The sequence below is a fragment of the Ceratotherium simum genome, chromosome 33, assembly GCF_057802395.1.
Source record: "Ceratotherium simum simum isolate JZ-2026a chromosome 33, ASM5780239v1, whole genome shotgun sequence".
Taxonomy (NCBI): domain Eukaryota; kingdom Metazoa; phylum Chordata; class Mammalia; order Perissodactyla; family Rhinocerotidae; genus Ceratotherium; species Ceratotherium simum.
In genome coordinates this window covers 24,033,955-24,052,026 of record NC_141932.1, presented here as the reverse complement: position 1 = coordinate 24,052,026, position 18,072 = coordinate 24,033,955, and the positions used below count along the sequence as shown (strand labels likewise).

Sequence of the window (18,072 nt, the reverse complement as noted above, 5' to 3'; positions counted from 1 at the left end):
GCAGTTATGTGTATAGATGCTCAAATGGTTCCATCTTTGACCAGTTTGAGCCTTTTCCAACTGCTTCCTCTTCCCTGACTACCCTATCTAAAATTACCCCATTCACCCATCATAGTCTCCATATTCTTACCCTACTCACTCTTCTTCATAATACTCAACCATCCCTGACATTTGGTAGTCCACTTGTTTTATTTGTTTGTTATTGTATGACTTCTCTACTACAACGTGAACTCCACGAAAAGAGGGCAATGAAGAAATATATACATAAAAGCCAAACATAGGGGGCAGCCCTGTGGCGTAACGTAGCAGTAAAGTACATGCGCTCCACTGCTGGCAGCCTAGGTTCGGATCCCAGGCGCACGCCGAGGCACCACTTGTCAGGCCATGCTGTGGCGGCGTCCCACATAAAGTGGAGAAAGATGGGCACAGAGTTAACTCAGGGCCAGTCTTCCTCAGCAAAAAGAAGAGGATTGGCATGGATGTTAGCTCAAGGCTGATCTTCCTCACAAAAAAAAAAAAAAGTCAACATATAAAAGATGAGCTAGAAGAGAATTAGATCCAAAATACAGATAAAATGGTTGTCATTAGGGAAGAATGCTTTCCTTCACTGAAATGAGAGGGAAATATGAGAGTGAAGAAACAAGTGATAAGGTAAGTGGAAGTATAGAGGAAATTTCTTCGGTGGCTCATGCTGAGATCTAAGTTTTCTTCCTAGTCTTTAGGTCTTTTCTTCATAATCAACTTCTATTGGGTGTGTTTCCTTCCCAACCAGCAGGGCGGCACCATGCCATAACAGTTTACTTCCACCTGACTGGCACTTACTCACCTAGATTCCATCTTCTCTTCTCACCCCTCACAACCATCCAGGGTTCTTTCCCTTGCTCTAATAGGGTAATCACATCTGGCTTAGAAATGGACCATCCTGCTTGAAAAAACATAATGGAACATAATAAAGAAAGAATCTACTCGATTAAGCCTTCAGGACAAAGAATAATGGGATTGAAAAACATTCATATCAGAATTACTTTAGGATCACAAGGAAGAATAAGAATAGAGAGGTAGAAACATCATCTTATTTTAATTTAAACTCATACAGGCTCTGTCTCTTGAGAGGAGGTAATGATTGAGAGCACTGGTTTCAAAAGATGCCTCTGTCACTTGGGTCACTAAGGCCTCAGTTTTCTCAGTTGTAAAAACGGGATTATAATAATGTCTATCCATAGGATTGTTGTGAGGTTTGACTTAACAAATGTAAAGTGCTCAGATGAGTGCCTAGTACCTAGTAAGCACTATATATGTTTATTAGGTACTATTTTTTTGCTGTTTTTCTAAGAGGAAAATACTTAGTTTCTCACCAGGATAGTCATCCAATTTTAAATGCAAAGTTCATGGATTTTAAACTTTTAATCATAAATCAATTAAAAGATTAATATGTCTGTTTAGTAAACTGAATGTGCTTACTTGAGTTTTAATGAACTGTTGATTCAACCCAGTATCATACACGTTGTATAAGTTTGTATGTAGAGCTAGACACCTTGCTCTTCCTACTCATAATGCAGATGAGTTGACAGATGGGAGACCATCTATAGCAGTATGAAACCAGGTTTCTCTGACAATGGTTTTGCTATGATTGTCTAAGAATTTACATCCAGCTGTCATTCAAGAGAAGCGATTACAGAAAAGGCAAAGGAAGATGTAAAAGTCACTGAATTATGGGGGAAACTGCAGGTGTTATTTAATAGCTTAAAAGCTGAGAATGTCTATTCCCAAACTACAAAGCAGATATTCAGCTAGTTTTTAGAAAGACAGTCCTGAAATTCAGTCCTGTGAATTTCTAAATTATTTGACACAGATAAGCTTACCCAGTGACACCAAGTTGTTATAGTTCTCTAATATCACATCTCTGTACAAATTCCTCTGATACGAGTTCAGGCATTCCCACTCTTCCTGAGAAAAGTCTACAGCTACATCTCTGAACATCACCAAATCCTGAAATGACAAACCCATCTATTATTTGTGAAATTATTTATTTCTGTAAAGGGTCAATATTTTAGGCTTTGCATGCCATATATGGTCTCTGTTGCATATCCTTCCCCTTTCTCTTCTTTTTTTAAACAATTCTTTCAAAACGTTATTAGCTCATAGACTAAACAACAACAGGCAATGGGTCAAATCTAGCTCACAAGCTGTAGTTTGCCCACCACTGCTACAGACAAAACTTCCTATGTACTGTGGGATACCTAATTTTATTTATTTCCAGATACACTCAGGTGATTAATCAGAATTTCACAATTAACTGAAACAGTGTTCATAAGAACATTGCTTGCAATGAGCATAAAAAAAATCCTTAATAAATGTGATTTACTCTAACCTCTTTTTCTTTAAGGATTAGAAAAAAATAATTGATAGAATTCCTCCCCCAAAATGAACCATAAAATCTCTATTTTTAAAAAATAGAGTTTGCATAAAATTAAAGAATTTCTTCCAGACCCAACTTCATCATTATGTTGTATCATTAGCATTATTCCTTATTATAACAAATCCTTTTATTTAATATTTTTAATTTACTACACAATAGTCCATTTTATAGATATGTTAGACCTAATAATGATTATACTTAGATATTTCTAAATATATTATTTTAATTATATTAAATTATATTTAATGTATATTTTAAATATATTAAATTTAATATTAATTTTTATTAATATATTTTAAAATATATCAAATTATATTTAGAATTTAGGTTACACAAAATCTCTCAAGCTGCAATGTCCAAAACGCTAGCTTAGACACGCAGTTAGTGAGCACCTGAATTGTGGCTAATCCAAATTTAGATGTACTCTAAGTTTAAATTTACACACCAGATATTGAAGACTTTAGAAAGAAGAAAGAATGTAAAATATCCCAATTTTTATATTGATACCACTTTTAAATGATAATATTTTGGCTATACTGGGTTAAATAAAACATTAAAATTAATTGCAGGGTTTTTTTTAATGTGACTGCTAAGAAGATGAAGATTATGTATGTGCCTTGCCTATTATTCTATACTTTTTATGAGACTGACATGCTGCCTACTATGCTAAGAAAGCACTAATTCAATACTTTTAATATGTGACTACCAGAAAATTTAAAACTACATATGGGGCTGTCATTACAATTCTTTTGCACAGTGCTGCTCTAATGTGTTCTCCAGTCCTGAGAGCCTCAGATCGACTATCTCCCTCTACGGACTTCATTCATTTCTGCTTTATTTCTGCTCTAGACAAAGCCTGAACACACAGGAGACACTGAATAATTTGGTCAATTCACACATGGAGAAGAGAGGGGCACATAGGACGGGCCCAGGATGCCTGGCTCCATCCCTCACTAGAATGGGAGAGACTGGAGAGCAGCTCAGATGGGGCTCTGTTAGGAAGTTTCAGGATAACTAATGAGAATGTTCACATAACCCGAAAAAAATTATAGCATTTCAAATAGAGAGAAACACCAACTTACATGAGCCATAATTTTAGAGCTGCAAGAATTGGTCAGTTTTCCTCGAGTCATTTACTGGAGAAGCAGAGTCCACAGAAGCCAGAGCTGGGGGAAGAATGTGAAGCCATGAGAATAAAACTGCCTCAGAGCTCCCAAATTTTAAAAACTCACACTACTTCTCCATTCCTACATGCAACACCCCTCCACCCCACAACACAAAGACTAGTTATGAGAGGTAAGAGGTAGTTCAGACAAATATGCCTTCCCCCAAAGCACAGGGAAATCAGTTGTAGAAGGATGGACACAGAGCAGAGACTCTCCTGCATGGAAGCACATGTCCAGACACATTAGCAGGAGGGCTTCCAGTCAGTCCCCCACCCCAGGGAGGCTGATCTGAACCTGCAAATGGGCTGTCCAGACCTGTCCTGAGCAGATCCATCTCCCTCCATTCCCCCTGTCACAGAAGCGGCCACACCATCTAAACCAAAACTTCCTTCTAAAACTCAGGAATCTGCCCAGGCTCCCTAAATCTGAAGACAGAAAATAGTATAGGGAAGAATTTCCCAAACCTTGCTGCACATCAGAGTCACCTGCAGATCTTTAAAATATACTGATGGCTGGCTCCCATCCCACAAACATTCTGATTTAATTAGTATAGCCTGTGATCTCAGAATAGGAATTTTTAAAACCTCCTCAGATTTTATAAAACCTCCCCCAGGTGATCACAATGGGCAACAAAGTTTGGTAATCCAACTCTATATGCATCAGAAATCACCTGGAGGGCTTATTAAAACAGTTTGCAGGGTTCCACTCCTAGAGTTTGGCATTTAGTAGACTTGGGGTTGGGCTTGAGAATCTGCACTTCTAAAAAGTTCCCAAGTGATACTCATGCTGCTGGTCCAAATGCCCCACTGTGAGAACCACTTGTATAGACCATGCCTAGCAGTCTTTATACAAAACCATACTTGCACACTAGGATCCCTTCCCCCAGGCTGAACTACCATTCCCAGAGCCGTCAGAGCTCACCATTCACCATTTTCCTGTTCAGAATCATCAGTATTACCTGCATGTCTCATTTACCAACACATCACTCTTGGTACCCAGGTTGGGGAAAAGAGAATTTGTGAAACCCGAGCATGGATAATTCTCTACAAAGTAGAAATAACTCACTAGTTAAAACTCTGTAGTAACTAAGGAGTTGCATATTAAAGGAACTAGATTAGCAGATTTGAAAAATTGATGATACCTCATATTACTAAGGTTGTGGGGAAATGGACACTCATAGTATGATGTAGAAAAAATGAAAAGATGTGTGGAAAGTGTTTATAATGGAACTAAAAAAGCCAGAAAAAAAAACTGAAGATCCTTTGACAAAGTTAAATAAATTACTGCACATTCACACAATGGAAAACTAAACATCTACTAAAACAGAAGGTAAAATTCTTATCTGATGTCATGGAAAGATGATCACTATATATTGTTGGGAGAAGAGGATAGGTTAGAAAATAGTACTGTAGTATGATTGTATTTGTGGCAGGAAAACTACATACATACGCATACATGTATATGCATGTGTCTAAAATAGTCTGTGTATGGACTTGGAATAAAATTTTATTCTGTTACCTCTACTTGATGGCATCCCAGGTGATCTTTATTTTGTTCTCTGCATTCTCTTAATTTTTTAATTAAAAATTTAAAAATCTGTATCAATTAATTTGATACACCACATTAACAAAATGAGGAATAAAAACCACATGATCATCTCAGAAGATGCAGAGAAAGCATCTGACAGGATCCAACACCCATTTATGATAAAAACTCTCAATAAAACGGGTATGGAAGGAAAGTACCTCAACATAATAAAGACCATACATGACAAACCCACAGCCAACATCATACTCAACAGGGAAAAACTGAAAGCCATCCCTCTGAGAACAGGAACAAGACAAGGGTGCCCACTCTCGCCACTCTTATTCAACATAGTACCAGAGGTTTTGGCCAGAGCAATAGGTAAGAAAAAGGAATAAAAGGAATCCAAACAGGCAATGAAAAAGTGCAACTCTCCCTGTTTGCAGATGACATGATTTTATATATAGAAAACCCTAAAGAATCCATCAGAAAACTATTAGAAATAATCAACAACTACAGCAAAGTTTCAGGGTACAAAATCAACTTACAAAAATCAATTGCATTGCTATACTCTAATAACGAACTAACAGATAACTCAGGAATACGATCCCATTTACAATAGCAACAAAACGAATAATATATCTAGGAATATATTTAACCAAGGAGATGAAAGACCTACACAGTGAAAACTATAAGACATTATTGAAAGAAATCGAGGATGACATAAAGAAATGGAAAGACAACCCATGCACATGGATTGGGAGAATAAACATAGTTAAAATGTCCACACTACCTAAAGCAATCTACAAATTCAATGCAATCCCAATCAGAACCCCAATGACATTCTTCACAGAAATAGAACAAAGAATACTAAAATTCATATGGGGCAACAAAAGACCCCAAAGAGTTAAAGGAATCCTGAGAAAAAAGAACAAAGCTGGAGGCATCACAATCCCTGACTTCAAAATATACTACAAAGCTATAATAATTAAAACAGCATGGTACTGGTACAGAAACAGACACACAGATCAATGGAATAGAACTGAAAGCCCAGAAATAAAACCACACATCGACAGACAGCTAATCTTTGACGAAGGAGCTAAGAACATACAATGAAGAAAGGAAAGCCTCTTCAATAAATGGTGTTGGGAAAACTGGACAGCCACATGCAAAAGAATGAAAGTAGACGATAATCTTCCGCTATACAAAAAATTAACTCAAAATGGATCAAAGACTTGAAAGTAAGACCTGAAATCATAAAACTCCTAGAAGAAAACACAGGCAGTACACTCTTTGACATCAGTCTTACAAGGATCTTTTCAAATACAATGTCTACTCGGACAAGGGAAACAAAAGAAAAAATAAACAAGTGGGACTTCATCAGACTAAAGAGCTTCTGCAAGGCAAAGGAAACTGTGAACAAAATGAAAAGACAACCCACCAACTGGGAGAAAATATTTGCAAATCATAAATCCGACAAAGGGTTAATCTCTAAAATACATAAAGAACTCACACAACTCAACAACAAAACAACAAACAACCCAATCAAAAAAGGAGCAGAGGATATGAACAGACATTTTTCCAAAGAAAATATACAGATGGCCAACAGGCACATGAAAAGATGTTCAACGTCACTAATCATCAGAGAAACGCAAATCAAAACTACACTAAGACATCACCTTACACCTGTTAGAATGCCTATAATCACCAAGACAAAAAATGACAAACGGTTGGAGAGGATGTGGAGAAGAGGGAACCCTCATACACTGCTGGTGGGAATGCAAACTGGTGCGGCTACTGTGGAAACCAGTACGGAGATTTCTCAAAAAATTAAATACAGAAATACCATATGCTCCAGCTATCCTACTACTGGGTATTTATCCAAAGAACTTGAAATCAACAATTCAAAGAAACTTATGCACCCCTATGTTCACTGCAGCATTATTCACATTAGCCAAGAAGTGGAAGCAACCCAAGTGCCCATCGACTGATGACTGAATAAAGAAGATGTGGTATATATATACAGTGGAATACTACTTAGCCATAAAAAGAGACAAAATTGTTGCATTTGCAACAACATAGATGGACCTTGAGGGTATTGTGGTAAGCAAAATAAACCAGACAGAGAAAGACAAACACCGCATGATTTCACTAATATGTGGAAGATAAACTAACACATGGACAAAGAAAACAGATTAGTGCTTACCAGAGGGGAAGAGGGTTGGGGGGTGGGCATAAGGGGTAAAGCGGCACATTTACATGGTGACTGACAAATAATAATGTACAACTGAAATTTCACAATGTTATAAACTATTATGACCTTAATAAAATTTTTTTAAAAAACTAAAAATTTGTATCACTTATACCTGGACATAAATTCAAAACAGTTCTGCAAGGAGTATCGCAAAAAGCCCCAACAATTCCATCCCTGCTACCCTTTCCCCCATCTTCCAAATCTAGATGCAACAATTTTCACCTCCTTTTGCTATTTCTTTTGGTATTTAAACTCCATACATTTAAATAACATACTAACATTGCTAGTTCTGAATTTTTAGTTTCATTATCTATTGACTTTCTACTACCAAAGGAATAGTTTTAGCTATCTTTTACCCATTCATCTCCCCCCTCACATATGCATAGTTGCATTCTCCCTATCCTTCCAATATGATTTTGTTCTACTTCAGGATCAATGAATATTCAATTTCTGTTACTATGACTATGTAAATACCATTACCAACTGAGCTACGTGGTATACTGAGATTATTTCGCCTTCCTTGCACAAGTTGTCTTCTTCTCTGAGGTTAAAATAATTTTGCTTTTTGTAAGCTTAGTTTTCTAGGAAATTATCACTAATTCATTTCTCAAACTCTCACTCAAATGAAGGATCAGGAAGATGAAGCTTCTGGCATAAAAGAGCAGAGCTATTTATTTCATACTCCAAGAATCCTCCAGAAATTCAGCCCAATACTTCCAAGTGTCACCTTTACCCCACCTGGCAAAAGTCAATGCTGTATTCCTAAATATTCCTATCTCTGAAATCCCACAAGACCCTGAAGTGAAAAGTTGGTTAAGGAATAGGACCTAGAAAGCCTGTCGAAGGAATTGCTTAGGCAGTTTTGAACATCACTGCCCAATAACTATTTCTTAAATAATTTATAAAACATCCATAAAATGGAATACTAAAGTAATCATTAAATACTAAGTTTTGGAAAACAGTTAAAGAATGGAAAATATTCAAGATATACTGAAAGAGAAAAAAATCAAAGTTTACAAAACATGTAATATGATTAGATTTTTAAAATCACAAAGTGAAACAGACATCAATAGATGGTAATAAATCTCAATATTTCAATTCTGAGATTTTTAAACTAATTTTAAATTATAATTAAGTCTCTCAATTTAATTGCCATCTCTATCTTAAGAATTATAAATACTTGGAAGATTTCTCAAACCAGAAGGGGATCATTGGGACTTCATTTTTCTCCATACATCCATGAAGGTATTATAAAATCCATGAGAGCACTGAATTCCTCTTTTAAAATAAGAACTAGAGATCTTGGTTTCTTTTAAATTTTCAATTAGTGTTATCCTATTATTTAGAAATAAAACCATATACAAAAACACATATGCTTGTAGAAATATTTTGGCAAAATAAGCTCTAAATATTAATAGTGATTATTTCTGAATGTTAGGACCATGGATAATTTTAATTTTCTTCTTTCTTGGGTTCCTTAGCTACTAAATATTTCACAAGCCTGAATTAACTCCATCATCAAAAATATTTTTTAAAGAAGCTATTCCCATTTGAAAGAATTGTTTAATGAGTTGGGAGGATAGGGTAACTTATAGTCCCAAAAACTGTGATTAAATAGGCCTGCATATGTGGTAACAACAGGGAAATCAATGTGATTGAAAATATAATTCCTACCACTTCTTGAATACTGTATCTCATCAACACCCCGAGATCCTTCTGTAAAGGATCACAACACTGGTTCACGGCATTTGCAAAGCGATTAAGAGACACCATGAACAGCAGACAGAAAAAAAATGCTTATTTCACAGCAGCTGCTCAAAACTTTGAGCTTACCTGTCCTGAGCTCCAATGAATAACCAATTATTAAATCCTTGCAAAATATCTTATAAATCCCTATCTTAGTATTCAAGACACATATGTAACTTAATTTCTTAAAGATCTTTATTCACAACAATAAATACTTCTCAATATTACATTATATACTACTTTTTTCTTAGGACTAATTCTTTATAAACATAATTTTTATTATCGTATAACATTCCATCACATAGATGGAGTGTGAGTTACTTAACCATTTCCATATTGCTTGATACTAATTTTGTAAAAGATTATCCCTAAAGTCATTCCTAGTTATTCCAGACTTTCATTCTAGACCAGTAAGAATCAATCTTGTTGGCTCTTACGGAAATTTGATAATATCATGAAATGACAGACCTCCTCCTCCTCAAATTACCCATTGACAAATATATACAACAATTCTGTATATAATCTTAACAGATTTCAGTCACCCTGAAAATCCATAAACAAAGTCCAAAGACTTCATGTTAGAAATCTCTGTTCTGGTCCACTTGAGCGTCTGACTCATTTTCCTACTTGCAAGCATGCATCATAACTACCTTCACATTTTCACTACTCTTGGGAATACAGAAAGCTGACAGAGAATGACAAAGAGCCATCATTTAACAGCAATAGCTAATATTAATTAAGCACTTCTCTAATGTGCCAGGTACTCTTCTAACAGCTTCACAGACATTAATTCAGGTAACCTTCAAAACAACCCTGTGAGAAATATACTATTATAATTCTGATTTTACAGATGAAAAAACTGTGACACAAAAATTGCCCAAACTCACTCAGACTTAATTGGCAGCCAGGATTCAAAGCCTCTTAATCACGGCTCAAAATTCTTAACCACTACACGTGCCTCTCTCAGCCTACCCAAAGACATACCCCAAACAAACTCATGCTACAAACTTTCAGTTATAACAATGCATAAGTTCTGAAGACCTAACGTACAGCATAGTTACTATAGTTAATAAAAACGTATCATATATTTGAAATTTGCTAAGAGAGTAGATCTTAAGTATTCTCACCACAAAAAAAAGGAACTACAGGAGGTGACGGATATGTTAATTAGTCTGGTTGTGGTAATCATTCCATTCCTCAGTGAACACATATACCAAAACATCATATTGTATACCTTAAATATACACAACTTTTTATTTGTCAAAAATAAACAAAACAAACTCATGCTACCAAACCTCTAGCCACATCTGGCTGGTACCAAAAATCTCCACTCATGGATTCTCCTGGAAAAAAATCCCCACTCCTACTCTGGAACCATTAAAGAGATCTAAACCCTAAACTACTCCTTAACAAATCATAGTGGAAAACAAAACAACTTCCAGCAGGCCTATTTCCGTCATCAGAATCCTTAGGAAAACCAGTGCTCAGAGAGCAATTGAATATATAGCAGATGGTGAACTAACGGTACAACTGCATTAAGCGGGCACTAGAACGGGAAATCTATTCACTAGGTCCCCTGCCATTAACTAGCCAGGGAAATCCTAAGGTCCAAATCAATGAGTAGATCATTCTTAAGCAGCACATTCCAAGGGAAGAAGAGAAAAAAAGTCTGGCGTCCTAAAAGTCAAATGCATTTCACAGAAACAAAGCAGCAGCACAAACTCACACAGAACCTGGCTTTTAGAGGCGCAGCAGCAATTCGTTTCCCTTCCAAGGCCGTCTCTGGAGACTGACAGAGCTGGGGAAGCAAATACGGTTCATTACACCCCAGGCTTTTCTTGACTCGGTCAAAACCCGCCCCCCATGCCCCCCTGACCCTCACTACCCACCACGTGCACGCACAAATAAACCCGAGAGGGAGGGGGGAGAAGGTCCGCGGTCACGAGTCCGGATTCGCAGTTCTGGGTACACAACTGCCCACCCCCCGGGGCGGCGCACCGCGTCGTCTTCTGTCCAGCGGGTCCCCAGACCTCAGAGGCCAGGCCCGAATCTAGGCCCAGTCTTTTGCAGGGGACCTTCCTTCTGGGGCACCACCTCCGACTTCCCTCTCGGGCTTTTTCTCTACAGCCGGGCCTCGGGGGTTGAGGCGACGACAAAGGGGCGCCAGACCTCGGGCTCTCGGGCTCTCGCTCCGCAGAACAGGCCGCGCCCACACCCCCGGGCCAGGCGCCGCTACAGCCGTACAACCCCGCGCCGCCCGGGCCTCAGGACCGCAAACCCTCGGTCCGGAGGAAACGCATAGTGGCCTGAGGCTCCGAGACACACCCCGTGGGTTCTCCAGGTTCTGCAGAACCGGGCCCGTCCCGCGCTCGTTCCCTTCGGAAAAGCAGCAACCGCAACCGAGCCAGGCTCACCGCACTCCGGCCGCCCCTTACGCCGAAGGCCGCCCGCTTCTCAGGTCTGCGGCGCCGGGATTCCGGAGAGAGCTCGTCGCGGTCCCGAGTGCGCAGGCGCGCAGCGGGCGGAGGCCAGTCCCTCGGCTCCTCACGAAGGGCTCGGAGGGGCGAACGGGGCCCGATTCCGGCGGGGTAGGCCGAACAGAGAAGCAGGGTTCCGGCAGGGCCGGGATGTCCGGTTCCCCAAGCCTGTAAAGGTGACCCCCTAAGTGACCGGTGCTATGGAGGACAATCCGGGCCTGCTCCCCTGTTGGAACTGTAGTCCAAAATCAGAAAAGCTGTATATTCCGGCTTTCTCAGTGGGGTCTTGGCTCCGCGTTTAGGCAGCGAGCCGCGCCCCCCCCCGCCGAAAGCCGATCTCTGAGGCTGCTGGGAGTTGCTGGTTCTGTGCGGAGTGCGCAGGCGCGCGGGAGGGGGACGTACAGCGGGCTCTTCACCGGGCGGAGGAAGCTCTGGGGGCCGTATTCGGCGAAGGCTGGGCGGCGGGGGAGGGGAAAGGAGGGCGGGTATGAAGAGGTAGGAGCCAGGATCCGGGCTTGGCCCCTGTGTCCAGATCTTTAAGCTTGTAACCGTGGCCCTGTGATACCCCAGTGCCGCGAGCGAGGTCCGTGTGGCGTTTGCTGAGGGCCTGGCGTGATGCTCTGTGTGCCTGAGCGTGTGATCGCGTACGGGGTTGTTTTCGTGCATGTAACTGTTTCCTGCCTCTGTGCCATTCTTTCTGTGCGGGACTGGGATGGCGCCACAGAGAAGACTCTGACGCCAGGTTTAGGGGTCTCTGTGGTTTGTGGCTTCCTTTGTGAAGTGCCTGAGATTGTGTGTATCCGTGAAGGTGGCTGTGCCTTGAAGGAAACTAGATTCTTCACCCCCAAATATGCCTCTGACATAAAAATTTTGAGCTGAAGGCAATTTAGAAGAGTAGGGGAGGAAGACAATTCCTCTACCACTCTAGGTCCTTCTGGCTGGGGTATGAATTAAATTGACATTAGATAGAATAACAGGAGAAAAAGCAAGCAAGTTTAATAACATGTATACATGGGAGAAACCCAGGAATACTGAGCAACTCACCAAAATGGCTGAGCTGCCAGCTTAAGTATCATCTTTGCTAAAGACAAAGGAGGATGTTGGGGGTAGTATTTGGGGACTTTAAGGAGGAAGAAGGCAATTTACATGGAGATGGAGATATAAATGGGCCAACTACATACATGTGACCTGAAAGACACGTTTTACATTACATTGTGGTTATCCTATGGTATTAGCTCCTTCCTGGAACTGGTCCTTCTATTTTAAATTCTTTTAGGCATTTGGGGGGGGAATCAAAGTTTCTTTCATAGTCTTTCGTTCTTAAAAATAAAAAGAGACATTTTGGGATGGCCAGTTCTGATCCCCCACAGAAGCATCAAAGGCAGGAAAAACTCTCTGTACCCTCCCCCATTTCTGCTTAAAGGCAGGATATAAATTCTTCTTTCCTGGAGACAACTCTAGACTCTTTAGCTCATAGTGTTGTAGGTAGGTAGTAAGTCAGACACGGGGAGGGGAAGGGATAAAAGCTGACAGACCACAATAGAACACGGCTCTTCGGAGGGCCCACCTTCAACACCCACAATGTCCTTCTTGCTTTGAACTTTTCTTTGTGTGTTTGCTCACAAATTCTTTTGCGACTCCAACCAAAAACCTGGAAACAGATCCACTCACCTGGTAACCATAGGTGGCACCAAAGGTATCTGCAAATAAATGTTACTCCATTAGTCCCCGCCCACAATTTGCCACCTTTGGAAACCTAACACTGCTTTTCTTTACTCTGTCATTTTCTACAAATTTATTGTTCTTTGTTGAAGTTGCTGTATAACCTGGAGTTGTAAGCCACCACTTTGAGTTACTCTTGTTAAGGTTTCTCCCATACGATGGGCACACACAGGTTAATAAATTGTATTTCTCCTGTTAGTCTGTTTTTTTATTCAAGAACACCAGCTGAGAACCTTTAAGTTGGACAGAGGTAAAATTTTTCCTCCCCTACAGCCTTGTTGTGTGTTATTTCTGGGATGGTTTTGATAGGCCGGCACTTCTGGTTCTTGCTTTCCTTGGGCACTGTGTTTGTGAGTCACTGTGTTACTGGGTGTTGGGATTTTGGTGATCCCCATCTTGGCCATTAAGTGTGCTCTCAGGAATATGGTGCTGTGGCAGGTGAGGAAAGTAATCACAGGCACAAAAAACATTAGAGAAGAGGAGGTAAGGTTATCATTATTTCTGAGTGATAGAATTGTAGGAGTACATAATCAGAAAGTTGAAATTAATAGGACCTCATAAAACAAAAGAGAGGGGCACTTTATTTTCTCCCATAACTGCACTTGCAGTATCCCTCTGTGGATGAAGGTTTTTCCCCCTGCTCCTAGATGACATCTTGGATAAATTCAGTAATGTTTTCAATCACTCGGATAAGAACAGTTTCTTTGAACAATTTTAGTTAAAAGATCAGTCTCATTTTACTACTCAAAAATATCTTTAGTAATAAAAATGTTCGGTGTAATCATCAATATGTCATTTAAAGCAAAAAAATTCCACCTTCTTTCTCCTTGACCATCTCCAAATATGGTTATATCTCAGTTATTTGTTATGTCAATATGTGAGATTTATATACTAATTATTTAAATTATTTTTGATTCAAAACAAAGTACATTTCTTAGATACATTTTTATTAAGGATTTAATTAGTTTTCTTTGTGTCTGTTGCTAGTTTTTAGAGATATTCCAATGGATACGTTAAATGTCCATAGATGATTTTTTTCAGTTGTTCAAATATCCAATTAGAATCTCTCAGTCTTCTGTTCTGTGGCACCAACTGGGCTGTCCAGTTGTCCTGAAACTTACTTCCATTGTTTTCCGGAATTGGATTCCTGTTTCCTGAAATTAAGTTAATTTTTGCTAATTTTTCATTTTTGCTGAAGTTCTTTTTCCAACAGCTTCCTTAAGATGCATGTGTTAGAGATAAATTTTTGAGTTCTTTCATTTTTGAAACTGTCTTTATTCTACGCTCACACTTTGCTGGTATTCAGAATTTGAAACCATCACTTTAAAGTTTTCTGGTGGCTCATGTTGTCAAGTCTAATGCCAATTGTTTTCTGTTCTTTGTATGTAATCTTATGTCTTTCTCCCATTCAATGCCACATACTTACTGCTATTTACATCCTTAATGTAATTAAATTTTATGATTTATTGTATGGATCTTTAAACATTTTTTATGGTACGTATTGGTGAGCACTTTCAGTCGTTAGGCTCCAGGTCTGAGAATTTTTCTTGTATTATTGTCTTTTGACAGTCTCCTCTATTTCAGGTTTTTTGTTCTCTCTTCCTGGAATTTGTATTTGACGGAAGGACTTTTCCTGAGTTGTGCCTAATTTTTCCTTCTTCATAGCTTTCTCTTCTTATTTATAGATGCAATATAATCTCTGATCTCTCAGAGGGTAATTATAGTTGTTTAAAGTTTTCTGCTCTATTTTTGTCTTTTATGTCCAAATCACATTCCTTTTTTAAAAAAAGGTTTGAATTGTTCTCTCCCTTTTACATTGGATACTTTCCTGAAATGTGTGGTAATCCTTGCCTCCAGCCATGAGGTAAAACGTCTCAACTGGTAGACTTCATAGCCAGCCTTTTCACTGGGAGACTGCCAGAGCTCTGTTCTCTGCTCTTTAGTTTAGAGCAGAGAACGGCTCCCATCTCCTGAGTTACTGGTGTTTGGGGCCAGGATGGGGAAGGTCATGAGAGGCCCATAGTCCTGGATGTGGTTTTTCGCTCAGTCTGCCTATACCTCAGTCCTGTCTTTCTTTGTGCTGATGTACCTTCTTTCTGAGTCAATTTATCCAGAGATCATACTCCCATTTAGTGTATTTAATTACATAAGGGGGGAAAAGTAAAGGGGGGACAGCAACCAGTTTGTGTACAAACTTGCAACCAGTCTCCTGTTTCCAGATCCATCTTTCTCCAGGGTCGTCATCTTTGATATCTGAGCTTTCAGAGGTTTTATACAGTGAATTGCCTCACAAATAGATATCTGACTCTAGGCGCTTTGATACCAGAGTTCTTTGACAGTTCTCCTTTGTTGTCATCTTCCTCCTCATTTTCTTTGGTTCTCACATGTTAATACTTTTTGTATTTCTAAACTAAATGTACTCATTTTAATCTCTTTTTCTAGAGGAGAAATGGAAAATAAATACACTGCTTACCCTGTTAATGGTGAAGCCTCTCCTTACTCTTTCCAGATCACAAGATTTCGCATTTACTAGAAGTTTTTTTCTTTTATATTAATTTTGTTCTTTTAGCTACTGCTTTTCTTTTCCATTTCACTAATTTCCACTTTTGTCTTTATTGATTTTTTTTTCAGACTACTTTCTCAGAGTTCATTTTCTATCTTTTTATTTACAATTTTCCATTCCTTTAATTCTTTGGGTTGTATCCTGAGAGAATTCCTTGGTCTGAACTTCTAGCTTGCTAATATGTTCTCAGGCTATCTCATTATTTTCATTCTGTTTCTTTTTTCAGTCCAATTATTAATTTAAAAAATTAATTTTGAGGGCCGGCCCAGTGGTGTAGTGGTTAAGTTCACATGCTCCGCTTTGGCAGCCTGGGGTTCACAGGTTCGGATCTCGGGCGCGAACCTACGCACTGCTTATCAAGCCATGCTGTGGCAGGCGTCCCACATATAAAGTAGAGGAAGATGGGCACAGATGTTAGCTCAGGCCCAGTCTTCCTCAGCAAAAAGAGAGAAAGAGAGAGAGAGAGAGAAGGAGAGAGAGAGAGAGAGAGAGAAAGAAAGCAAGAAATAGAATATCATCAGTTCCTTTGAAGCGCCTGTATGCTTCTCCCCAATCCCCTCCCCAATTCACCTCCTACAGAAAGTTAATGACCATCCTGAATTTAGTGCTAATCATTTCTCCACTTTTCTTTATATATTTGCCATATGTATAGATCCTCAGGTTATATATTTAGATTTGCATGATTTTGAGCTTTAATGGAATGACATTCCATATATTAAGTGACTTGTTTTCACTCAACATTATGTTTTTTGATTTATTCATCCTTATATTTAACTCCATTTTCTAATTGCTAGCTGGTATTCTAATCTGTGTACATACCACATTTTATTTATATATTCTACTCTTGGTGGATATTTGGATTGTTTCCATTTTTTCCACCTCTGTTAACAGATAGAGCTACTGTGAACATTTTAATGCACACTTAAAGGTATATGTGAGTAAGAATATATCTAGGTTATAATAATTAGGAGTGGAATTGCTTTTCTTAGAATATGTGAAGCTACTGTTTCACTAAGTGATAACAGATAGTTTCCAAAGTCATCATTCCAATTTATACTCTTCTCCAGTAGTAACTGAATATCGCTTCACATCCTTGATACTGCTTTAAATTGTAACCCATTAAAATTTTTTGTTAGTCAAGTGGTGAGATAATAATTGTAATTTACCTTTGTGCTTGTAATTTACCTTTACCTGATGACCAGTAAAGTTGAGTAACTTATTTATTAGCCATTCATGTTTCTTTTTCTGTTAAGAAATGCCATTTTTCTATTTTGTTTGCCTTTTTCTTATGGGTTTATATAAGTTCTTTTCATACTCTGGATACTTGTTGGGTTCGTTGCTTACATGTTTTACAACTGTATCCTCCTTGTTTATAACTAACCTTTTCCCTTTCTCTAAGGTGTCTTTTTATGAACATTACTGATTTTAATGTAGTGTAATTTATACATTATTTTATTGTTAGAACTTTTGGAGAGTTGTTTAAGAAACTTATTCCTAACCCAAAGCCATAATGATCTTCTATATTTTCTTTAAGGGTTAAAATTGTTTCTTTTCATGTTAAAGTACTTTATTCATGTAGAATTGATTTTTTGAAAAAATAATATGAGGTAGGAATCTACTTATTTTTCTTTCCCATATGGATAACTCATTATCCAACTACCATTTAATTCTTTGTAAATCTATTCCCCATAATCTGCAATACCATCTCTGTATATATCAATTTCTTATATATATGAATGTGGTATACCCATACAATGGAATATTATTTGTCAATAAAAAAGAATGAAGTACTGATATGTGTTACAACATGGATAAGCCCTGGAAATGTTATGCTAAGTGAAAGAAGCCAATCATGAAAGATTTCATAATCTATGATTCCATTTATGTGAAATGTCCAGAACAGGCAAATCCATAGAGACAGTTAGAAAATTAGTGGTTCCCTGGGGCTAGCGTGGGATGGGAAGAGCAGGAAAAGGGAATGATTGTAATGTATATGGAGTTTCTTTGTGGGGTGTTGAAAAAGGTCTAAAATTAGATTGTAGTTATGGCAGCTCAACTCTGTGAGTATACTAAAAACCACTAAATGAAAAAAGACAGTCAATAAATGCCAAAACTGAAATGACAAAGATCTTAGAATTATCTAACAAAGATTTTTTTTGTGTGTGTGAGGAAGATCAGTCCTGAGCTAACATCCATGTCAA

At 38.5% G+C, this 18,072-nt stretch overlaps 1 protein-coding gene across 1 annotated transcript in view; it reads right to left on the bottom strand.

The window, feature by feature from the left end:
- The window catches only part of LOC101388705 (uncharacterized), a 58,783-nt gene extending 46,859 nt beyond the window's left edge, over positions 1-11,924 (bottom strand). Inside the window, exons 1-5 of the mRNA XM_087421949.1 lie at positions 11,524-11,924; positions 10,836-10,907; positions 3,502-3,585; positions 1,863-1,989; positions 827-925 (exon numbers count right to left, since the gene is read on the bottom strand). Of these exons, the coding sequence (XP_087278075.1) occupies positions 827-925; positions 1,863-1,989; positions 3,502-3,552 (277 nt within the window). The 5' untranslated portion in view covers positions 3,553-3,585; positions 10,836-10,907; positions 11,524-11,924. The remainder of the gene's footprint in view (positions 1-826; positions 926-1,862; positions 1,990-3,501; positions 3,586-10,835; positions 10,908-11,523) is intronic.
- Between the last annotated feature and the right edge of the window lie 6,148 nt (positions 11,925-18,072).